At 42.7% G+C, this 26,413-nt stretch overlaps 1 protein-coding gene across 10 annotated transcripts; it reads right to left on the reverse strand.

The window, feature by feature from the left end:
* Positions 1-23: 23 nt before the first annotated feature.
* Positions 24-25,785, reverse strand: epb41l3a (erythrocyte membrane protein band 4.1-like 3a; the record flags this gene model as incomplete). Of its 10 annotated transcripts, XM_079447449.1 has the most annotated exons (24): positions 26-641; positions 1,755-1,835; positions 1,922-2,020; positions 2,145-2,222; positions 3,002-3,424; positions 4,074-4,178; positions 10,849-11,484; positions 11,981-12,169; positions 12,440-12,505; positions 12,609-12,644; positions 12,781-12,828; positions 12,966-13,198; positions 15,191-15,238; positions 15,790-15,965; positions 16,082-16,179; positions 16,253-16,405; positions 17,064-17,108; positions 17,697-17,784; positions 17,874-18,092; positions 18,199-18,274; positions 18,354-18,396; positions 18,474-18,578; positions 18,819-18,977; positions 19,077-19,190. In XM_079447449.1, 24 exons carry the CDS (start codon positions 19,188-19,190, stop codon positions 636-638), a joined length of 3,324 nt encoding a protein of 1,107 aa, XP_079303575.1. In that variant the 3' UTR covers positions 26-635. The 10 variants fall into 10 exon arrangements, with proteins under 10 accessions (XP_079303576.1, XP_079303580.1, XP_079303575.1 ...); XM_079447451.1 differs by lacking the exons at positions 4,074-4,178; positions 15,191-15,238; positions 17,064-17,108 and adding exons at positions 1,315-1,430; positions 22,139-22,244 and having other exon boundaries at positions 3,362-3,424; positions 19,077-19,201; XM_079447454.1 differs by lacking the exons at positions 4,074-4,178; positions 15,191-15,238; positions 17,064-17,108 and adding an exon at positions 22,139-22,242 and having other exon boundaries at positions 25-641; positions 3,362-3,424; positions 19,077-19,201.
* Between the last annotated feature and the right edge of the window lie 628 nt (positions 25,786-26,413).

Genomic DNA, 26,413 nt, shown 5'->3' on the forward strand with positions numbered 1-26,413 from the left:
CTGCAAACAGAAGAAACAACAGACTGATCTGGAATCAGACTTTATTGGAGCTGGAGGAGGAAACACTCAGCAGGACATGACGCTCTATATGAAATAGAAAATCAAACGGGATGCTGATGAAACAAACACAGACATAAAGACACACTGGATTTGTGTTGAGGTTTCTGTACAGTTTAAGGCTCAGATGTGGCAGAGAGAATTCTGGGATTGATCTCAAACTTGTGATGAGCCAGCAGTCTCATTCCTCTATAGTCAACATTCACAAGGGAAAAAAGGGACGAATAACTCAAACAACAGAACACTTGTGGAAGAATGAACCGTGAGATGATGTTGGGAATGGCACATGTTTGCGTGGTTAAATATTGTGCACTCATTCGGCTCGGCATCGTGAGCAGTATTGTAATAAATAAAATGTAGATATCTGTAGGTTTTATATTTCGAGCTCGTGGCTGAACTATACACTGCGCTCATGTAGTATTTTTTCAAACGTGGATATATTTGTCTTCTCTCACATTTGTTCCCGTGTCATGCAGTAACAGTGATCCAGTCTGTAAGCGTGTGTGTGTGGTGTGGTTCATCCTTCATTTTCCACAGCGTGAAGACGTGAACGTTCTCCAGAACGCGTGAAGATGATGTTAGTCCTGAAACACACAAAAGCACTTCAGTAAGAACACTAATCCTGTCCACATGACACTGTTAGTTGTGCAATAAACACACACAATCTTTCATAAACAGCACATTCTGAAGGACACGTGTCTGTGTGTCTGTATGTATAAAGCTGGCGGCCATGCGTGATGCCAGTGGTTACCAGGATGTTGCTCTGTGGTTGCTAGGGTGTTTGGCTTCAGATGAGCGGGGTCATGTGATCATTCAATCAAAACCTCATCTCTATTTCATTGAAACATTATCTTTCACGTGATTCTGTTAAAGCAGTTACACATGTGTGTTCATTCACTGCAGTATTATTCTGACGTGTACGCTTGAATGGTAAACCGTCCCTCAAGTCGCTTCGGATAAAATCATCAGCTTTCCTGTAGCTCAGTGGTTAGAGCACGGCACTAGCAATCCATCCCAGGGGATCTCACATACTTACAAACAAATGTATAGGACAATGCAATGTAAGTCGCTTTGGATAAAAGCGTCTGCCAAATGTAAATGTAATGTATGTAAATGTAACAAATGTAAATGCATTATGGGATAGATAAACAGCCAAAAGCGACACCCGTGTTAGAACAGCAGCCAATAGCAATGGCCCGGCGTAGCAGCCAATCACCTTGCGGTCAGTCAAGCCTCTGTGATTGGCTTTTGCCTTACCTGCCTCACTCATCGCCCTCCTCTGGCGTGATCTCCGTCTCTTTATGGACCACGACTTTAGTCACTGACATATCTGGATGTTGTTCTTTAGCTTCTTTAATAGCTTGAGCCAGAGCCTGAGTCGCCAAACGCCCGGACGCACAGCAGGAGACACAATCAGAACAGTGTGCCAAACTCCACAGAACACATGTCTTGATTTTCTGTATGTGCCTCAGTATTCAGAGATTAAAACCGACTGAATGTGTAATGTGTGAGATGACGACTGAAGATTATTAAAGGGCCGGTTCACCCAAAAATGAACATTTCTGTCATTTCTTTCTTTTGTGAAACACAACGCTCTCTTCCAATGACACGCGTGCCTTGACATGTTGTCACATCATTTGATTCTGTCGTCTGATTTGATTTTGAGTCTGAACATCATGAGCTCATTCAGGTCTCACCTCATCATGATCAATGTCAGCATCTCCTGAGATAACAATTCTCTTCTCGATTCGTGTCTCTGATATTCCTCCTTTCACCGTCTGTCAGACACACACACACACACACAGAACATCAGCAGTGTGACATGTCTGTCATGATGACATCACTCGTACGGGTTCTTCTGTACCTTTGTGATGTGAGTGGTGGTGGTGGTGCTGCTGGTTTCTGATGTGATGGTTTGAGCGCTCATCAGAATTCCAGGATCAGCATCTCTGTCCACTTCACCCTGAACAAGTTGAACAACAACAGACAAAACAACACAACTATTAAGGAGATATTAAACAGATGTTACGTTTATGTTTTTGTACGATTGTAACTTTACGAGAGCACTAGATAAGAGACACACACACCTGCACGGACTCATACGTGATGGTTTTCATTTCTGTGTGTATGACAGGCATCTCCTGTGTGTCACCTGACGGCCCCGACTGCACAACAACACAAAAACACACAGATAAACAGGTAGAATATCATCAAAAAGTTGATTTATTTCACTAATTCAATTCACAAAGTGAAACTTGTATATTATATTCATTCATTACACACAGACTGATATATTTCAAATGTTTATTTCTTTTCATTTTGATGATTATAACTATGAGAGCAACCTGGGCTCTCATAACACCTGAGCAGTGCCACAGACTGATCGACGCCACGCCGCTTTGCTGCAGTAATTCAGGCAAAAGGAGGCCCAACTAAGTATTGAGTGCTGTACGTGCTCATACTTTTCAGTTGGCCAAGATTTCTAAACATCCTTTCTTTGTATTGGTCTTAAGTAATATTCTCATTTTCTGAGGTACTGAATTTGGGATTTTCCTTAGTTGTCATCAAAATTTCAAGAAATAAACATTTGAAATATATCAGTCTGTGTGTAATGAATGAATATAATATACAAGTTTCACTTTTTGAATGGAATTAGTGAAATAAATCAACTTTTTGATAATATTGTAATTATACGACCAGCACTTGTTTCACACAAACACAGAGTCGTATGAGACACAAACGGAAGGTGAGGATCAGGGTGTTGTGGGAAAGTTCAGAAGCAGCAGTATGACGTCACATGATCAACTCTCTCTCTCATTCAGGGAATCGGATGTTCTGCTGCCAGAACCTCACAGTAAACCAGCTGTGAACTGGAGGAGCAGGAGGTTTGGAGAGAGAGGAGGTGAAGATGTTTTGGGGATCTGGGAATCTACCGGAGACACACCTCTGAACCGGCGGTCAGTTCTACATGCCCGCTCTGACCCTCAGCCACACCCCATTGCTCGGCCGCCCCGAGAGGAGAGGATGGGCTCATGTTGGGTGACTGATCTCCTGATCCCACATCATCTTCATCATCGGTGGACAGAGAGAAACTCTCACCTCCAGACTCACTGTCAGCGGGTGAAACGCCCCCTGCGGGGGTCACACCCGTGTGTGGGAGGGGCCTGTCAAAGTATGCTGAGTTTGCACTGCTGGAATCACTGGTGTCATGATCAGACTCATCGAGAGCCTCTTCACACACAACACACGCTTGATAATACACATCCGGCTCCAAAGGGACCGCTGGACATTCAGGCGGCTCTACCTGAGGCTGTTTCTCTTCTTCTGATGGGCTCTTCTCTGGCTGAACCTCTTGGCTTTCGGATGGCTGTCAAAAACAAAATCAACATATGGTCAAACGTGAGGAAAATGTGTTTCAACATCAACAAGATTTACTTCTTTAACATGACTCGTGAAACAGAACATTGAAACCAACTGATCCGACGAAACCTTACACATGACTGACGGCCGGTATCGTGAATCAGAAAAGTCAACAGGGTCAATTTTGAATTCAAGTTGACTTTAAGAAATAAATAAAGAAACATGTAAACATCTGCATTTATCTAGTTCAGGTAGTCAAGTATTGTAATACTTTCGAAGTTCATTGAAAGCAGATCAGGTCATTCTGAGGCCATAGAGCTTTATCATCCACCTGAAATGTGTAAAACTGCAATTAAAATCAGCAAAACAAACTGACAAACGGACGCTTCATCTTCAATTTCCACCTTCCATCTTCTGACTATTAAAAATGTTCTTGAGAAAGTCTGACATTCTGTCTCAAACCTTCAGATCAGGACAAATGAGTGTTTATTTTATTAGTTAATATCCAGAACACGGACGAGATGACATGATGTCTGACAGGATGAGGACAGATATGAGCTGATAAACAAATGAAACACTCATGACGGTGTTCTGACAGAAGAGCTAAAGGACGTCAGCGTCTGTGACTAACACACGACACATCTGCAGGGCTGCACCTTATAAGACGACAGAGATGAGGGTGTGATGAGATCAGACGACGAAAAAGTGGACTGCAACAGAGCCGTGAGCTCAGGAGACATCTCATCAAAACTGGGCTTAGGCTAAACACAAACACACACAAGATTATGAGTTAATATCACACACGCTGAAAACACATGAGCCAAGAGCACGCAGACACACAGTTAATAACACACGCACACTAGGGGTGGAACGGTACGGTTCGATACGCGGTTTTTTTTTCTCTCGAATAACATTCAGGCTTCAACATAAATCTAACAAAGAACTGACTGACTCCCGCACAGGAGATCTAAAAGTGTGTCTCCGTATGCTAGGCTTAACGTCTTCCCCTGGGTTTGCTGCGAATGAGAGAATTTAAAAACTGGACAGCGTCACAGGGCATTCGCCCTGGGAGCCGTGCCGGACGCAGAGTGCATGTCTCACTAGAATGCACGAGCGCTCTCCGTCACTTGAGAGCCCCAACGTTTTCTCAGGACAGGATGGCCTCTGGGTACGGTCATGTCAAGAAAGTAGTGATAACGGACGCATCTCTCACGGGCTGGGGAGAGGTGTTCCAAGAGTTTGGTCTCCTGCTCTGAGAGAGAAGCAAATACATTTTCTATAGCTTCTGACTGTGTATCTAGTTCTCAGACATTTTGTGCATTTTCCCAGGAATCATCATGTATTGATCAGGACAGACAATACAAAGGTGATAGCCTACAATAAACGTCAGGGGGTATTCACTCCCACAAGCTTCACATGTAAGCAAGAGAATAATTATGTGAAGCAACAAACACATCATGTCATTATGTACGACACGTTTCAGGAATAATGAACAGAGCAGTGGACCTATTGTCCAGGGGGAATCCGCAATACGGGCAGTGGAGGCTTCACCCCCCAGGTAATCCTCACGCTATGGCAGAGGTTCAGTAAGGGTATATAATCAAAGTTTTTCTTAAAAAATATCATTTTCATTTTACTAGTGAATGAAGATCGTGTGGCGGTTACAATGTCACCTGTCGTTGAGAAAACTCTGACCATCGATTGCATGCGTCTCCACAAGCTGAGAAGTTTAATTTCAAGCAAACGCACTGTTCTGCACGAAACCAACATTTCTTTCATTAAGTGCTTGTCTTTAGACAGCCGATCTCAAGCGAGACAAACGGAGGTAAAGGCTGCCGCCATTTTGTCTGAACGAATTAATGCACTCACGTTGAACTTCGAGAGTGAAACTTCAGCCCCTTACCGGATTAAATGCTAAAAAGTAGTTTAAAGAATGCCACGCAACATATGATTAGGGCATTGTAAAATTTAATCGAAGAATCACGTTTAATTGAAGAACGTGCCATAGAGCATGAGCTTGCAGGGTTTCCTTTGCAGACGCGACGGCTCTTTTCTACCTCCAATGGCATGGCTTCTTTGATGAAACCTCGGTTCAATAGCATTGCTTCTTTACCGGAAGGATTTTGTACCCTTTTTTGTGTATGTAATTTTGTATTTGTTTGTCCTTCCGGTCGTTCATTGATTCATGCATTTACTTATGTGTTTGTTAATAACTTTCTTCGTCTCTTCTTCTGCTTTTCCCTGTTCTGACAGGTAGTGTTGCATTATCATGTGTGGCCACTTCTGGGCGCCTGTGACTAACTGTATTCATCGTCAGAATACATGAACTGGACCGTGACGCCTGTACCGCGATGGTCTGTGACGAATACATGTACCGTTCCACCCCTTACGCACACACACAAGGTTATAAGTTAATATCACACACACACGAGACACAAGATTATGAGTTCTCTTTCTAACACTCGTCCATTATCGCCTCTGGCGTGATCGATTGCAGAAGCACCAATGACACCACATCTGCCAGTCATAACAGACCAATTGCAGCAGCGGTGAGGGAGTCCCGCCTACCTGCATATAAGCCGCAGCTGCCTGCCGTTTTGTCATTCTCGCTCTGTTCCCTGTGGAGAATTTTTGGAAGCTGTCCTCAGCAGATTTTTTCAATATATTGCTCAATTGTTCACAGACGAACCCGCAAGGTAAAGTCCCGAATGCAATATAATTCTTCGTTTGTTGAGTGACTTCTCATCTTAGCAGGAGATAACTAATGCATTGAGGCAAGTTTTCTGCTCTAAGTTTCCGGCGCTTTCTCAAGGTGGGGCGCTTACCACGCACCAAAACACGAGAAAAGTTGCTACTTGTCACAGCTCTGTACTAGTTATCAGCGCCTGTGGTATGTGGATTTCTGCTAAAGATTCTCACAACCTTTGCATTTCCTGTTTGGGCACTAACCACACTCAGGCAGCTATATCCAACCAATAGGTTGGCAAATAAGCAGCAAAGGCTGAGCAACGCCGTAACTTCATAGAAACCAACAAAAATAATCCAAGGTTTTTATTTAGCACAGTCGCCAAATTAACAAATAAACAGACACCACCTGACCTGGCTATTCCGCCGCACCTCGGTAGCAATGAAATCATGATGTTTTTTACAGAAAAAATCTAAAACATTCGTGACAAAATAGTAAAAACTCAACCTCCAAATCTGTCCTATGAATTAGCACCAACCATCGCTCCAAAACAAAGGCTCCAGCGTTTTTCACCTATAAAACAGGAAGATTTAATTCAAATTATTGCAACATCTAAACCTACAACTTGCTTATTAGACCCCATACCAACTAAATTATTAAAAGAGTTACTACCTGTTGCAATTGAGCCCATTTATAACATTATTAACTCGTCAATTAATCTAACCCATGTCCCAGGACCCTTTAAGATGGCCGTCATTAAGCCTCTTATCAAGAAACCAAACTTAGATCCAAATGAACTATAGACCGATTTCAAATCTCCCATACCTGTCTAAAATTCTAGAAAAAGTAGTGTGCACTCAGTTGTGCTCTTTCTTACAAAATAACGACATGCACGAAAAATTTCAGTCAGGCTTTAGATCACATCATAGCACTGAAACTGCGCTCGTTAAAATTACAAACGACCTGCTTATAGCATCAGATAAAGGTAACATCTCACTCCTGGTCCTGCTTGACCTTAGTGCTGCGTTCCATACCGTAGACCATAACATACTTCTAGATCGCTTAAACAATTATACCGGTATTGAGGGACAGGCACTACAATGGGTTAGATCTTACTTGTCAGAAAGACATCAATTTGTCCATTTAAATGGGGAATCATCCTATTTAACGCAAGTAAATTATGGATTACCTCAGGGATCGGTTCTGGGACCCGTGCTGTTCTCCATATACATGCTGCCCCTCTGAAACATTATTAAAAAACATGGAATTAGCTTCCATTGCTATGCAGATGATACTCAGCTATATATCTCATCAAGACCAGATGATTCCTCCCAGCTATCCAAACTGGCAGAGTGTATTGAAGATATAAAACATTGGATGACCTGTAATTTCCTTCTTTTAAATTCTAATAAAACAGAAATATTACTTATCGGACCAAAGACACGCAAACCGAATATTTCTGATTATAAACTGCAAGTTGAAGGATGTACTGTTACTCCAACAAATACAGTAAAAGATCTAGGCGTTATATTAGACAGCAACCTGTCATTTCGAAATCACATCTCAAATGTCACAAAAACAGCCTTTTTCCACCTAAGAAATGTTGCCAAGTTTCGAAATATTCTGTGTGTTGCTGACGCGGAGAAGCTTATTCATGCATTTATGACCTCAAGACTTGACTACTGTAATGCGCTACTTAGTGTTTGTCCTACATCATCAATAAACAAACTACAGTTAGTTCAGAAAATACCATCACATAACCCCAATGTTATCAACCCTTCACTGGCTACACATTAAGTATTGTATTGACTTTAAAGTTCTTTAAATCACTTATAAAGCCTTAAAGGGTTTAGCCCCTACCTACCTAACAGAGCTTCTATCACACTACAACCCATCACGCTCTCTAAGATCTCAAAACTCTTTTGATAACACTTAGAATAACTAAATCCACCAAAGGGGGTCGAGCTTTCTCATACGTAGCACCTAAACTCTGGAATAACCTTCCTGATATTATTCCAGGATCAGACACACTCACCCAATTTACATCTAGATTAAAGACACATCTTTACAGACAAACATTCACTTCATGCTAAATATGCTAAATAAACCACCAGGAGACATTAGATATTATTTACTAGAATAATTAAATTTACTATATAAAACACCATGTAGCCCGCAAGGCGGGTTTCTCCTCAGCGGGAAGCATGGGCGCAGAAGAAGTTTTTGGACGCCCCCATTGATCCAAAGGCGATGCTCTGCGTGACAGTGGTCGCTATGTGCCAGGAATGTGATCTGCGGAAAAAAGAGGGAGAGGCATTCTAGAATGGTCTTATCGTCCAAGCCGGCCGAACTTCATACCCTGGGGAGAGGGGGACACGCTGACTATAAGCCTTCAAATTCTGCAGCGTAACCCCGCTTATGTAAAGCCTAAACAGTCTTACATGGCGGCAGCAACGATACACCGACCGGCGGTCAACCTGAGACATCAGTTTGGCTCCAGGAAGGGTTTGTGGACTGCACTCAGAGTTTCTCTGTCCTATCCCTTCAAAACGATTCCTCTCTCCCTCCCGTGGCGAAAAGTAGAAGGATTATAAGTGTGAAATGTGGACAGTTGAGATCATCATTTGAATACGCACAATGTCGCCTGTTCTTCTCTCTGGGCGGCGATGCACCTTTACTAGTTCCCTCCGCTGAGCCTTATCGAGCCTGGCCCGTGAGACGTTGAATCTGAATGCGGCTGGATTACCTCAGAAAGTTATTCAAGCAATTTTGAATCCTGGTATGTGGATAAAAACTCTAGGCCATAAATGTGTTATGTTTCTTACGAGAGCTACTAGATAAGGGCAGAGCCTTTTCTACGGTCAAAGTCTATCTGGCCATTATTTCATCATGTCATATAGGTTTGGGCCAAAATCCACTGTCGATTCATGAGAGGTGCACGTAGATTACACCCAGTATCAAAGCCTCTGGTCCTGTCGTTGGGTTTAGTCTGTGGTCCAAGATGGGCTTTCAAAACCCCATTTCAGCCCATTGATAGCATCGCTTTAAAACTACCGCAAAAAGGGTGGGCAAACAACAGGCTTTATCAGTCCACCCATCATGCGTGATGTTCGCATCTGAGGGAAATAAAGTGATTTGTAGAATGAACCTGGCGTTTGTAACTAAGGTATGGGATCACGCCGATGCCGGTTCAGTCAGTGGAGCTGCAGGCATTTCATCCACCACTGTTTAAATCCTCAGAAGAGCAGTGGTTCCATTGTTTATTCCCAGTTCGTGCTTTGAGTGCGTATGTACTAAGAACTCGCATACTTCGCAAGAGCAACCAGTTATTTGTCTTGTGGGTTGATGCTTATAAAGGAAGACCTATCTCCCGACAGCATCTTTCCCACTGGACGGTAGAGACTATTGTGTTACAATTACAATAACGCGAATATAGATCCCCGGCCGGACTTAGAGCCCATTCCACCAGAACCATGGCTACGTCTTGGATACTGTTTAAAGGAATCTCCATACAAGAAATGTATTCGGTACCCAGTTGGTCTTCTCCGCACACATTTGTTAGTTTTGTATAAATTGGATGTGACAGAACCCTCTCTCGTTTACTCGGTCCCAGGGGTGTGTTTGTGATCTACAAAGATTTCTGGGGCATTCTTTATGAAGGCCAGACACCAGAGGTAGGCTGGCACTTGTTTCGTCAGCGTATCCACAATACGGAAGTTGTCTATATCCCATAGTTAGATACCGAACGAGTGTTAGAAAGAGAACTTTTTCTGGTTCTCTGATAACATGAAGTGAGGTATCTCACAATATCACCCTCCTTGTCTAATCCGCAAAGAGAAGAGATATGCGGAGAATGACGATATGCCAGATACGATTGGTCTGCTATGACTTGCAGATGTGGTAACATTGGTGCTTCCGCAGTTGGTCACGCCAGAGGTGTTCCCATAGTGAGATACCGTACGAGTGTTAGAAAGAGAACCAGGGTTACGTTAGTTAAAATCACACACGGTTAAAACACATAAGACAAGATCGCACGCACACACATCACAGTTCATATCACAGGATACTGAAGAGCATTGTCTCAGGGTGGGTGAAGGGATTATTTGGGTTTATTCATGAGAGAATCGTTTTATACTTTGAGCAGAAATAAGCTCCTGTGTAAATGTGAGGAATAACCCGTAACACTGAGTACATTTGTGTTCGTTCACATGAAAACATCACCTCACATCCGTCAATGAATGCAATGTTATGATGATATTTGTCCTGCAAATGGCGCTCTCATTAAACCAATGCTGTACTAATTTGAATCACGACTATGTTGTGAAAATGACACTGAACATGTGAATGAAAGCTCTGGGATCACATCACAGAAGCACATCACAGATGAATGAATCAGATGTTTATCAATCATTTGATGATGTGAAGATAATTCAGACACTTCTCATGAATAAAACCCTCTCTAGATTCAGCAGCAGTAAGTAAAAGAAAGATCTGGAGTTTGTGTGTGAAAGCAAAGCAGTGCAGAGAACTTCAAAAGAACAGCCGAGAGAGATTTTCACTGCAAATAATAAATGAGCTTTTATATATCCGTGCTCTGAAGGTCAAAGCCGAAGCGGCAAATCTAAAGAAAATTCAGGTGTGACATCGCATTCAAGAACGGGGATTTTTGTTTTACAAGCAAAACTCATCATAAACGGCAACAGAAATCAAGAGCGGAGGGTTTATGTGCACCGATAACATCATACCACTGGAGCTGAAGGAGAGGTTTTGATGAGATAGGGAACGGGGCCGGGACTCAGGCCGAGCTCTGCAGGAGATCTGAGAGGAGAGCTACGGCCGGTGAAGATCCTCAGCTCGCCCGTCCTGACGTCCCCAGATTCTTCAGCAGAGAGGACGCTTGTGACCGGAGCCTCAGAGAGAGAAGGTATCCCGTCCTCTGAAGCGCTGATCTGATAATCAACCATCACAGGAACCACTTTAATGGTCGCAGCGAGGGGCTGATCAGAGAGTTTGACAGACAGGTCGATGTCTTTAGATCGGACAGCTGCGGTGTCATGAGATCTACCGGTCGACACAACTTCTTCAGCTTTAAGATTCTTGTCTTCCAGAGTGTCGCCGGTAGCCACAAATCTGTGTTTCTTATCTGGTACCTTAGGAGGAATTTTCTTAGGAGGAACATCTTCAAAGAAGATCAGAGCTTGTTCTGGAACGACTGGAGGAATCTTTTCTTGAACAACAGGACGTTTCTCTGGCACACCTTCTTTATCTTTTGTTAAAGCATCAGACTTTTCTGCTCTCTGCTCTGGTTGAACTGGAATAACTCCAGTGTTTTCTTTTTCAACTGTAGGAAGTTTGTTTATAATGACCCACCCGTCAGATTCCTACATAAAACACACAAACATTCGCATGAAGTTAGCGTGTTGAATAGATTAGTCAGTTAGTTACGGGAACAGCACCACATCTCTGTCTTAAAGTCTTATTTAATTAACACTGCATATAGGAATTTATAGTTTGTCTGATATTTGACCTGTACTGTGTCTTGTTTGTTATATGTTTTGCTTATAGTCAATGTTTTCTTGTACAGCTGCCTTGTAACAATGAAAATTGTAAAAAGCGCTATATAAATAAAGCTGACTTTACAGTTATTCATGTCAATATGCTGCCATAACGTGACCATTTGGCGAATGTAGGATGATGCTTCTTTCGTCATCGTGATTTGAAGCTCGGCTCAGTTCTCTCCTGTGTTTCCCACAGTCACTTAATGCATGCAAACAAAATCAACGGGTGTCTTTCTGCTGACCCTTATCGCTCAGCCCTCCACTCTCTCACATCCATCACAGAGAACAAACAACACCAGCCCAATGTCACAGCTCTTACTTCATCTGGAACCAGCGGTTCAATCATCGGAGCTTCATCCAGACGAGGAGATCGGATTGGAGAGGAGGACAGACGCTTCTCCCACTCCGTCAAACCCGTCCGATCTGTTCCTCCCTCCAGAAAGCTTCTCTTCAGCTCGCTGATGTTGGTCTGATGTTTCAACAGCTCATCTGGTGACTGATCAATGTCCTATTCAACATCACATCAACACATTCACTACACAGGTCTCAGTAAAGACTAAACATCATAAAACAACCCACGACAAAAACACGTCAATTCTCACACGTAATGATTATAGTGCGTTTCCAACAAAATCACACACGGAAGACTCTGACTTCTTCATTAATGTCACACACACACACGTGACGTGAGGTGAGTAAACATACAGTATGTTGTTCAGTCATGAAATCACAGTTAGTTCAACACAACATCATGCATGTGCTGTGAACCGTCACCGACCTCTAACATGAGTATACTGTGTCTGATAAACACATTCTCTCCTTTAAAGTGTCTAATGAAACTGAACTGAAGAGAGACACACAATCATTCATGACATCATCACTATAGTCAACTACACAATCTCTAACATGAACATGATGACTGTGTGTATTCAGTCAAATGATCTCACCTGTGTCTTTGCTTCAGACTCGTCCTCTTGATCTGACTGCACATGATGAAACACACATTAGTGACAGGTATGTCTTGAAATATCTTAGCACATCACATGTGCTCGACATGTGAATGAGTGACATGATAATTTAACTCTGTTTGTCGAGCGAATGAGAATGCAGATGTCAAACCTCAGTGGCTGTTAAGTCTCCATCAACAGCTGTGTCTGTGAAATCCGTCTGTGAATGCAGAGAGGGAATCACATCATCACTAAAATCAGAAAAATAAACTCAAGGAAAATTCTGACAGAGATCAGTGTTCACACGGATGATACAGGTGCTATTATAGTGTGAAGAGTAAGAAGAGCTGACTGTACCCGTGTGTCTTGTAGTACAGGTGTGAGCGGGCTGGGCTGGGAAATCTCTGTGGCTCTGGTGTTTTCGTCTTCTTCCTCCAGCAGTGCAACACTGTCCGCCAGTTCAACTTTGTCCTGATCTCTATCAGGTCCTGTAGCTGCCGCAGCCACTGTCTTTCCTTCTGGAGTCACTGAAGTAATGACATCACTCACCGCCGGAGCTTTAGCTGTGCCGTACAACGCCGTACCCATCTCTAAACACACACACACACACACAATCAGTGTTTAAAAATTCTGACTAGAATATTGATCAATTATTTTCACATACACAGTCTATTCACAATAAAACAAAACCTCAAGTATCTCTTTTCCTTCATAAAATAAACGCTCAGAACATTCCAGGACCACAACATCTGTTTCACCCCAAACTTATCACATCTTTAATCATTTGTTACTTTCCAATCAGATTTTCTTTTACAGTGTCATTCAGTCTGATGTTTGTGTGACAGTGAGTCAATGATGGACACACATCTATTGTGATCCGGTATGAAAAAATTGAAGAGAAAAAGTTTTCTTGTACTTGAGGATCATCTGAACTAACACTATCAGCTTGTTAGAGACATTTACAGGCACGGCCACACACACACACGATAATCAGGCACACGCGAGTACACACGCTTACTAAGACACACATTTCTTAACAAGCACGCACACACACACAATTAATACACACACACGCAATAACAAGCACACACACAGACACACACACACACACACGTATGTACACAGCCACACACACACACGTGTACACAGCCACACACACACGTACACAGCCACACACACACACACGCGTACACAGCCACACACACACGTACACAGCCACAAACACACGTAAACAGGCACACGCGAGTACACACGCTTACTAAGACACACATTTCTTAACAAGCACGCACACACACACAATTAATACACACACACACAATAACAAGCACACACACAGACACACACACACACACACACGTATGTACACAGCCACACACACACACGTGTACACAGCCACACACACACGATAATCAGGCACACGCGAGTACACACGCTTACTAAGACACACATTTCTTAACAAGCACGCACACACACACAATTAATACACACACACACAATTAATACACACTTACGCAATAACAAGCACACACACAGACACACACACACACACACGTACACAGCCACACACACACGATAATCAGGCACACGCGAGTACACACGCTTACTAAGACACACATTTCTTAACAAGCACGCACACACACACAATTAATACACACACACGCAATAACAAGCACACACACAGCCACACACACACGTATGTACACAGCCACACACACACGTACACAGCCACACACACACGATAATCAGGCACACGCGAGTACACACGCTTACTAAGACACACATTTCTTAACAAGCACGCACACACACACAATTAATACACACACACGCAATAACAAGCACACACACAGCCACACACACACACACACGTATGTACACAGCCACACACACACGTACACAGCCACACACACACGATAATCAGGCACACGCGAGTACACACGCTTACTAAGACACACATTTCTTAACAAGCACGCACACACACACAATTAATACACACACACACAATTAATACACACACACGCAATAACAAGCACACACACAGACACACACACACACACACGTATGTACACAGCCACACACACACGCGTGTACACAGCCACACACACACGTACACAGCCACACACACACGTACACAGCCACACACACACGTACACAGCCACACACACACGTACACAGCCACACACACACGTACACAGCCACACACACACGATAATCAGGCACACGCGAGTACACACGCTTACTAAGACACACATTTCTTAACAAGCACGCACACACACACAATTAATACACACACACACAATTAATACACACACACGCAATAACAAGCACACACACAGACACACACACACACACACGTATGTACACAGCCACACACACACACACGCGTACACAGCCACACACACACGTACACAGCCACAAACACACGTAAACAGGCACACACACACAGAACCCAGCGTGTGCAGGATAAACACATGCCGGGTCAGCTGCTGCATGCACAGACAGTCCGTCACTACAGCAGAACGGGATTGTGGGTAAATAAACAGGCAGAGGCTCTTCATGTTCATCTTTGTGGGGTAAACAGATACCTGCTGGTCTAGTACCATTGGCTGTGTTCATGGGTGTATTCCGCTGAGCTGAGGAACATATTCAACAACACAACATCTGTCAAATATACTGTAGTGTGTGTGTGTGTCTACACAAAAACAAGCATTCAAACCCACTACAAACACTCGCTGTAGTCACCCCAGAAAAGTGTCTTACATGACAAATCAGAACTTCATCTGTCAGTTTGACAGGGATATTTTAGTGGATACATGAAGTCTAAACTGTTTATTTCACAGTAAAACTACACAAGAAACATCAGACAAACAAACAGTCTGTCACACCTGTATAACACAAATACATGCTGTCCTCATGTGAATCATGTAAAGCTGTTCAGAACACTGATGGAATCGACGACATCAGTTTACACTGCAAACACAGCATCTGTGAGAATGTGTTTGACTGAAGAGATGAAGCTCAGCTTTGAGAAGATTTTAAGGAGTCTAACACACAACACATGAGCAAAACTTCCTGATGTCTAACAGTTGTGAGCGATGTGACGTCTGATATCAGATGATAATGTCACACAGACTGACGTCTTTACATAAAACAAGAGAAAGAGAGAGAAGTGAAGTAAACCAACCTCCGTCTAAGCTCCGAGACATTGTGTAGCGTTTGCTGGAGGACCGTTCAAAAGAGGGTGCTGGTCGCACAATCTGTGAGCTGGCGCGTCTGGTTTGAGCCTGAGTTCTGCCGCTGTAACGGAACTTTGAACCCAGAGTCAGGAACTTCTTGGGTGGAGTCTCTGGAGAAACTAACCTGCGGAGAAGAACAGAGGAAGGAATCTTGTAGCTCAAGTGTGCCTGTCAAACACATTTTCAGTCACTCTTAAAGACTTGAAGAACGTCTGATGATGATGAAGATGTGAAGCTCACCTGAAGAACGTGTGATGCTCCACACAAACCTTCCACAGTCTCTTAGCTGCTCTGTGGTTTGGAAGCTTAAAGCCGATTGTGCTTTCAAACTGCTCAAACTAAACATGAACACACACATGTGATTTGATTTGATATGATCCCAGCGTGAACACTCGCAGTAAAGAAGCTCACCTCGCCCGGTCGGATCTTGATGTAGAAGTTGTTGCGTTTGTAAGAGATCTTCAGGACTTTTGGCCAGGCGAAGCGGTTGATACGAAGACGATCGCGGTAGATGAGAAGACCGGAGGAACAGACGCCTAACATGATCTCCACCCCCTCTGAATCCTGACAAATGATCGAATCAGAGAGGCGCCAATCATCGTCTCAAAACAAATCACGTACAAACGTCTGATTTTGCAATGAATGAGCCAAACATCTATCAGCTGGTTTGTAAAATGGTTTGGTGTTGTCACGTCCACTTTTCAATCCAATTGTTCAATCTGCTAACAACATTTCAAATGTGAGAATCAATCAGAATAGGATTTATCTTTCATTTCAAACATCACAACTGAAAAGTGTGAAACATCACTTGTGTGTACGGTGTTCTGTACACCAGGAGAACTGATGACAGTAAACATTATAAGCGTGAATCTAAAACACGGTACAACAGAGATTTCACAACTGAATTCACATGGTTTGGACATTTTCTACTGAAACACATCTACATACATCATATTACAGAATGGATTGTGGGAAGAATGCCTTCACATGACTGGAGTGTTCTGTAAACACATCTTAGTCGATCTAATGTGTGTGAGCGTGTGTAAGGACAGGGCTGGATCCACAGAGGTTAGTAGTGAACGGGTTCTGATCTCCTGTGAGGTTTGACACATGAGGAATCTGAAAACAGTGGTAGCTCACACAGTGACATCAGACATGTACAAGATACACACGCACACACACACAGAGAAGGAAGACACACAGATACACAAATGCAGCTTACCTCTCCTTTAGCCGGAGAGAAGCAGTGAAAGAATCGTCCTATCAACTAGACCGTCAGTAAGAGAAGGAGAAAGAAAACCACTCATCTAAACGAACGCTTTCATGCACAACTTCAGTGTGTTTCATGATCACATGAGATTTAATGATGATGCTGACACAGGCCAGTTTCACCACTGAATCTGATTATCAAGCATAAAAATATATCTGCCAATGGAAAAATGAAGTGAAGGTATAAGCTCTAATAATAAAACACTTGATCATAGTTCAATGGAAAAAAAGAAACAAAATACTGGTTAAGGTGTTTGTCCAAATGTGTTTTAAACTGATGTCACCAAATCATAGATACAACAGAACCAACAGCCGAAGTTTGATGTATAATCTGTTCTGATGTTTCCTGCCAATGAGATCCGTTAAATATTGAAGCTTTCTTCATCTGCCTTGAGTTTGATTTCACTCTGTGTATGCTGAAAGCTTTAATCTGATTCATACTGACGTCTGACAACAGAACAATGACGAGAATAAACATACAACAACACACACAACACTGATGAGAGAGTTAGAACACACGTGTGTGCTGAACTCCATCATGCTGTGAGATTCAGTGTTGTGTCACGTGTGTGTGTGTGTGTTGTACCTTTGCATGATGAAGGTCGACTCCATACATTGAGAGTTTCTTTACATTCTCCAGAAAATGCATTTCAGCTTCGGCTGGGGTCATTCCTCTGAGAGAGAAAGAATGAAAGAAATATTATTGGTTTGGTGGTTTAAGTGAGATATTATTACCAAACGTTATCATGTATCTTTGAGTCACTTGTAGGTCTTGTGTAGGTCCATGATCTTCTCCTCCATCTCTTTGGTCTGATGAGGGGCGAAACGAAACTCGCTGACGTAATCGGTTCCGTACTCGTCTGGATCATGATCGCCCAGCTCTGATTGCACGGTGTATGAACCCAGAACTGTGTGAGTGGCAAAAGAACAGGGCAAACGTGCAGACACGATGTCATCCCTCAGCTGCAAACACAGGTAATATCTGAAAGAGAGACGGGCGAGAGACACTCACTCACATTCTCTCTCTCTACACAGCTGTTCTCTCTGTTGTGTTGTGTTGTGATGTGATGATGTGAATGTGTTGTGACCTTGTGATGTCTTCAGACAGCAGCGCAGGCTCAGGAGGATAAAACTTCACATTGAAGGAGAAATTCCATGCGACGCCTGCAGAGAATCATCATCATCATGATCATCATCATCATCAGATCTCTTCTGTCCTGCAGTGTCATATAAAGTGATTTACCTCTGATCTGCTTCTTCATGTCCTTCGCTGGATCCAACCAGTTCTAAAAACAAGCAAACACCTCATTCATCAAAGTGAACAAACTACAGCGCATACACACCTGTGTGTGTGTAATTCTACCTTTTGGTTTTCTACATCGCGGTATGTGATCCCAAAGTAATCTTTCTCCAGCAGGTTGAGATGTTCACAGACTTTATGAAAGAGCACCTGACCTTTATCACGCTTCTGTGAAGACACCAAACATCATCACACAAACACACACACTCTGATCTTCCACAGAGAAGTTGAATTTCCCATCACAACAGTCCTGATCATGCACACACACACACACACTGCTGATGAAACAGAACGAATCAGCACTTCACGTGTCAAAGCTGCACATGAGTGTTCTGTACAAACACACACACAACCTCACACTGCTCATCACATCACACACAAAGCCTCTATATAGTGATGATGACTGACCTCCACCACACAGGTGTAGTCGGATCCGTCCAGTAGTGTGATCTTACACTGCATGTTTCTGGAACTTCTGCTCACTTTCACTGGAGATCTGGACCAGTGAGACGTGTGATCGTCCTCCAACGGCGGCTGACGATCTGACCTCCCGCCAGCGTCTCCACCCTCCACCAACAACACACGTGGTCAATAACACACACTCAAACCTGTGTGTGTGTGTGTGTGTGTGGTGTTTGTGTTAGAGTGAGTGTGATGTTGTTGTACCTGTTCTTCTCTGACAGGTGTGCTGTGGGCAGCCGCAGGAGGAAGCTGGTCGTCGAGGGGCGGAGCTGCACTGGCCCCCTGTTGCTCTGCTTTGGTCTCGAGTTCTGTCGTCATTGCAAATCAAACTGTGATGATTCAAAAGAAGAGAAACATCAACACAAACCATAAGCTCATCACGCATGACTTTACAATCCCAGTGTCAGATAGATTATCACGTGTCTTTCAGATATTCATTCATTCGGCCACAGCGATTGCTTTAGTGATCATGAGATTGCCAGTAAACAGTAACAACATACTGTACATCAACATTCTGTTCCCAGACCACAAAGATTTGAAATAATATCTGAACCAATGATCAGCAGCTGATCACAAACCACAGTTCACAGCATCAATGTGCCCCGCCCCACTTCCTGTTTCAGTAGAAAAACATCAATAAAGTAAAGAGAGCTGAGGACATGACATAAAAAAACACACATGACAGACAGTAATCGGGGGGTTATATAATGAGAACACTTTCCAGAGACGATGTATCCTCTTGTTTTAGTTCTGCTCTGTATCTCTCAGCCAATCAGCTGCTCTCCTACAGTCACATGTCTGTAAGAATTTACTACACATCAACACACAGCTGAGGATCACCAGCTGGACCTTAAAGATCCTCAAGAGAACCCAGAGAGAATGTGACATCACTGCAGCCGCTGCACGCATGCATGCACACATCACAATGAAATCATCATTCAAACAGCCATGACTGAGACTTTACATTGTGACATTCTTACCACTGACCTGTAATACAAATAATTAAACATAATGTTTGTTATTTCATGTCTGTATTTTTGTAAAGGTGGTGTTGTTGTATTACCTTTACATTTTTAACTGAGAACATTAAAAAAGGCACAGAATTTCTGAAGCACTTGTGAGATTTGGGGTGTAAAGCCGAGATGAGAGTTGGTCAGTGAAGAATATATACATAAAGAAACACAGAACAGATGAGAAATCCAGGCCAAGATGAGCCGTGCTCTCATTCCCACAGTGAATCTCTGACAGAAATAGACATCTTCAGTCTGATCTCAAGAGACAGATGTCATTAAAGGGGTCATATGGCACGAATACGTGTTTTTCTTCGGTGTGTTATAAGTTGCCCATGCATGTAAAATTGCTTAACTTGGAAGTGTCGGAATAAAATTGATCTAATATCTAAAAGCGAATGCTCACTCAGACCTCCCTGAAACACCTCGTGTAACCACACCCCCACAAATGTACGTCAGCTCGTGGTATGATTTGACGGAGACCGCCCAAATGTTAACGCAAGTAAAAGCCCATTAAGACTGCTGAAGAATTCTCGGTGTGAATGTTCATGGCGATAACGGTCTAGAACAAAAACAATAGATTGTTATAATCCTTTCATATAGACCGCGAATATCGAGCATTTTACACGGTGGCGCTAAAGGCTCAGAGAGCTGTTGTGAGAGAATGGATGTCGAGTTGTGACTGTCGTTGGTGTCAGAACAGACAGCGAAAAGAGAAGTTTCAAGAGGTGGCATTCAAATATAAAAGTATACTTATAAACTAATATACTGTATATATAATCTTTCATATGAATACAATTGTAGTATGGGATATTACAAATATATTGTCTGTAACAGTAAAAGTCATGAAATACAATCAGTTTCTTCAAATTTATTTATATACAATAACTGAGCAGTTTTGCTTGTGGGTAAGAAAGCACAGGCACAAGTGTTTAAATAGTACAGCTGCAATGCAAATACACAAAACCATTCGGTAGCTCATTAACCCCCAAACCATCGTCCTGAAGTAACGATGAACAGCTTTAACTCCTGGATCAACACTCTCTTAAAAATACAAGAATATATCGTCTTTTCTCTTCCTTTGCTCATTCAGGCAAAAAACAACAAACTCATCATCGTCGCTGCTGCTGCTGCTGGAGAAATCCATTTCTTGTCGTAAAGCAAACACAACCTGTAGCCTGTGATGCTACGCGTTAAGCTTTTCTTCTTCTCGGCAGCCAAAGAATCCTGAACAGCGTTTGAGCGCCACCTGGTGTTTAGGCGTGACATGTATTCTCCATCAGCGCCATCTACCGCGCGGGCGTCAAAGAGAAGAAAGCGAACGTTCATTCATACAAACATGTGGAAAATACAGCGTTTTACAACCTTAAACCCACTAAACGCACTGGATTACATCTAAAACAAGTGAGATTATTCCTCTTATGACGTCATTAATGAAAGACACGTGCACATCCGATCCAGAGATCCGAACTCACTCGAGTTTCTCTGTCCATGGTGCTGCATCACATAACTGTTGTTCGGAGAAATGCTCATTATATGTGTGTGATGATCATATCTAATGCAAAAGAAGAAATGCATCTTCATGCGTCAGTGTCTCCTGCATGTTTAGTCACGTGGATAATAATCTTTAGTTAGTTCTGATCCAGATGAACGTTTCGTGTTCTGAAGCCTGTTTGATCTCTTTATGGTGACTAGACGAAACCAGAGCACGTGCTTCTCATAAAGCGAACGGCCCTTTACGTCATCGCGTCACTTAAGTATGACGTAGACGCGTGTGACGCCACGCCGGCCCGGTGCACGCGCAATCCACACCCACCGCATTGCAGAACCGTTAAACGAGACCGGTGCCGGCGAACTTCATAAACTCTGTCACGCTAATCCATCGACATATGTCGCGATAATGCGCGATCGTGACACATGACAGAGACATGAAGCGCGCGTGCAGAGTAATATTAATACAGCCGCGCGCGTGACATGACCCACGACCATCAGACCCACGAGAAATAAACTGAAGTTCTTCCTCACGGACTCTTGAATCCTAACACACGAACACCTGTGATTCAACTGTAACACACACACACACACACACACACACACACACACAAGTGAATTGTATGAATTACTAGGGATTCCGCTTTAACACACACACACACACACACACACACACACCCCCGTGTACAAAATGAAGAGTGCTGCTGTGAATCCCAGCTGACACACACACACACATGACAGAAGAGTGAAATCTCGTGTGTTTACCGGCTCTGATGCTGCTGCTGCTGCTGCCCGGCGCGCTGCTGACGGACTCACTGCAGACACACACACACACACACACCCGAGACCCGGAACGCGCGCGCGCGCACACACACACAGATGCGCACGCACACTTCAGTCACTAGGGTAACGAGAACTCCCCGTGACGGGATGATGAAGAGTTATTCAGGAAAACAACACACACCTACAGCTCACTGTATTTACAGTGCACACACGTGACACAAGCACTCATGATCAGTGATCCTGAACCAGATGATGTGACTGGACTCTCTCTGGTCTCAGTCTGATATGCGTCTACATGAGATCTGTTTTCTGCACTCAGACTGGAATCTGGTATAAGTGAAGAGTCCCTTCCCACAATGCATCTGCACCAAGGACACGTCCCACCCGCTGAGGGCATCAGTCTGACAGCGTACAGCCAATCAGAGACAAGAGGCTGAGTTCAGGTCAGGTGCCAATCAAACATCAAACTCACTCTGATTGGCTCCTGCTGAGCAAAAGAAGATCAAACTCACACACTTATTATCTCCAGTGAGTGACACAAAGAGAGAGAGAGAGATTATAAACCACTTTAAATTGCACACTTTTGATTTGATTCTTTTCTTTCTTGTCGTTTGTTTACACACATGCACTATATGTACGCTGCCCAGCTGCCAGTGCTTTGGCTATATGAATTACACTTACATAGAAATATAAACTGATAAAGCACCCAAACAACTGAAGAAACACCAGAAAGCTCATCGCTATATTCACAACATCTAAACCTAAACGTCACACATTTATATCGCAACACGAGGAAATGTACATATGAAAGGGATAGTTCATCCAAAAAGAAACATTCTGTCATTGTTTATTCATCATCGTGTCAAACCTGTGTGAGTTTCTTTCAAACGAAGATATTTTAAAGAATGTCGGTAATCTTTAATAGTGTAAATCACAAGAAACACAAACTTGATCAAGTGTTTTGACATCATTTTGAATGTCACTGACAGTAATTGTTGTTTCAGTAAACAGTCAGAAACATTGAGATCAAACGTGATCTCAGATTATTGAGGCCGTGTAATCTCTGTGAGCACGTCAGCACGCGTGTGGACAGAAACACGGATTGTGACGTGTGTCCAGAGAAGCCGTGTGCTTTTGATCAGACGATAAATACAGATGATGAAACTATCAGGGCATTCACTGACGTACAGAGAGACAGAAGAAGGTTTTCAGATATCACATCATTCCTACACTGCATGTCATGTTCTTCTGTATCTATCCTGCAGCCAGAGTGTCTCCAGTACTGATCTGTGTCAGAATGACAACTCTATACAGTACGTGACTGCTGAAGTGTTTATTATTAATGTGGTAAAGCAAAAGAAAATCACACTGAGATTCAGCGGATCCTGCTGTGTTTCATCCTCACGTCTTTCATTGTTTTTAAAACCTCTGGAGTCACACTTGAGTCGCCCGTCAGTCAATGAATTCTGTGTTCTCTCGTGTCTCACAACAGCCAACATCACGTTTAATACACATTTCACTACTGTCTGATCTCACATCAGTCCTCATATCATCACGATCTTCAATAGAAATCAACAACAGGCCACATATGAGCTAATGCCGATCAAAATAAAAACACGTTTATCTAAAAACGACATCAGTCAGCAGGAGGGTGGAGCTTCACCAAGACAGATTTCTCTCTTTGAGCTACTTTAAACTGTACTAAAATGACTGAAATCAGAGCTGAAATACTGAAGGAACAACAGAGTCACATAATTCTTAAGTCAGTGTTAAAGGTCCAGTCAGTTATATCTTGTGAATTGCAAGCAACCGCTCACCCCAGCCCTCTCCCTCACGTTCATACACATGACGGCTGACAGAACATGGCCAATGGACCCGCGGGGCATGTAGACAGAAATAGCTCATTCTACGGTAATAAAAACATAACGCTTCACTGTGTAAGCTCTTTATACACAGATGCGTATCATATATAGCGTTTCTATCAATAGATCATCCCAACAATGACACACTGGACCTTTAAGTGTTGTAAATGAAGGACTACAATGAGTTAAACACAAAATGGCTGCCTTGACCTCTGAATCAGCCAGTAGGGAGCCTGCAAGGGTGTCTGCAAGTCAGGAGCATTAAACAATTTATTCATTAAGACATTAATTATTTTGTTTAAAGGCTACAGCTGCAATCCATACATTTGGGTAAAATAAACAAAAGTGTAGTTATTGGGCAACTGTCTGCCTTCCTTCCCCTGATTTAAGACAGTAAGTTTATAATAGTGATTGATCATTTGGGCTGCATGATTTTGTGGGAAATTTAACATTGTTGACTTCAACACATATGATGACTAATACATAAAGTAACCTGCGATTTCATTTTTCAAACAGAGATGGTGACAGAGATGCAAATGTTAAAATTGCAGTTTCTACATTTTATTTTGCATTATGTGCAAAATATCTTACAAAAATGTATGCTTTTTGGTTTGGTTTCACATACTTCTAATTGAGTTTTAACAGTTAATTTAAAGAATTAAACTGCAGAACCCATCCTTCTATATTACACTCTCAGCTGGATATAAAGAAAAGAACAAAGCTGTAAAAACTTAAAGATAATTATATTATGACATCACATTGTTTCTTTGTTGTAACGTCCATGATATCTGCCTCTGTTCTGTTGCTCTTAAGGAGACTTCTTCAGATCTCTTCTATCATTAGGAACTGACACCTAATCTTTATGAAACACTATTATTCTTAACTGTAATAATAAGAGTAAAATCTCATCATTCTTGTAATGTGTTGTGTCTGGAGCTGATGGTTTTATATTGTTTGATATAACTACATCAACAAACAACAGATGAACTCACAATTCACCAAGAATAACCATGATTTTCTTCTAGTAAAAGTGTGGTAACTGTGTTTCATTTGTAGTGAACGCGTGGTCAGTTTATGGGACAGACATGTTCTGTGTTTTTCATCGCAGGGCGAGTTGTAAAACAGGAGCATTTATTGCCTTTAATCCATCAGATTTAATCTCAGACAGAGAGGTTAAAACCAGGACACACACAGCAGATGTTTATCCCTCCAGCGTCCATCAGCCCAGAACCAGTGTGAGTGTAAAGAATGAAAGGCTGTGAAGAAGAATCAAACTGAGAAACTCACCGTCAACATCCATCCAGATGATCCAGATGTTCAGTCCGGTCCCGGCGGCAGAAAGAAAACACACAACATGTGTGTATGCTCACAATAAAAACAATGACACACTGACGTCACACTGAACTCTTGCCCGGTTCCGTCCAGACAGGAATGCCGTGCGCGTTCTGGAGAGCCTCTTAAACCATCTGTGGCGCGCGGCATTCCTGTCAGAACGGAATCTGTCATTCAATATTCTGCTCGATATAGTTACAGTTAAAAATAACCACTGAACCGAGAACAGTGAGCAGAAAAACAAAGTCCATTTCAGAGAATCAAGATCCAGTCTGAATCGACATCAGAGTCCAGACAGAGTGAATCGATCTGACGTCTCCTCTCACAGGAGCGAGCACGTTATTCAGACTCACCTCAACATACACACAATACACAAACACACACACACACACACACATGCGACAGATGCTCTCACCCGCTCAACTGTTCACACCCGACTGAATAATCCACATCACACCACACGAAGAGAGAGAGACAGACAGACAGACAGACAGACAGAGAGACCTGCATCTGTCTGATGTGAATCAAACACACCCACTGTCTCACAGCCGAACGTGATTGGTCGACAGAGCTGTCAGTCAGATGAAGGGGGTTCTGTTCTGTTGCGCTTTTACGTTATACAGTTTATGGTCAAAGTGAAGTTTATCACCTAACCCAACCCCTAAATCTCAAGATCATAGAAAACTGAATTAAACATTGTTCGGTACGATTTATAAGCTTTTTTGGTCCCCACGGTGACGCGAGTCCAGCCGGTGTACATTCAGGTTAAGTCCCCACCGGGATATACAAACAAAGCCAAACACACGCACGCAAACACACACACCAACACACACAGTGTGTAGTAAACTGATAAAGTGCACTATACAGTGTGTTAACTTACTATAGTTAAACCCACAGGCAGTATGACGACAACTAACTACTGTTACAATAGAAACTATGATATACCGTGTTTTTTTATTTGGGCGTGTATGTACTTTGGATTTTCAATATTGATTTGTTTTTATAAAGGACTTTTTAAAGCACAAATGAATCCAGACATGCAGAAAACAGAAGCAGTGGGACA

The sequence above is a fragment of the Barbatula barbatula genome, assembly GCF_947034865.1.
Source record: "Barbatula barbatula genome assembly, chromosome: 23".
NCBI classification, from domain to species: domain Eukaryota; kingdom Metazoa; phylum Chordata; class Actinopteri; order Cypriniformes; family Nemacheilidae; genus Barbatula; species Barbatula barbatula.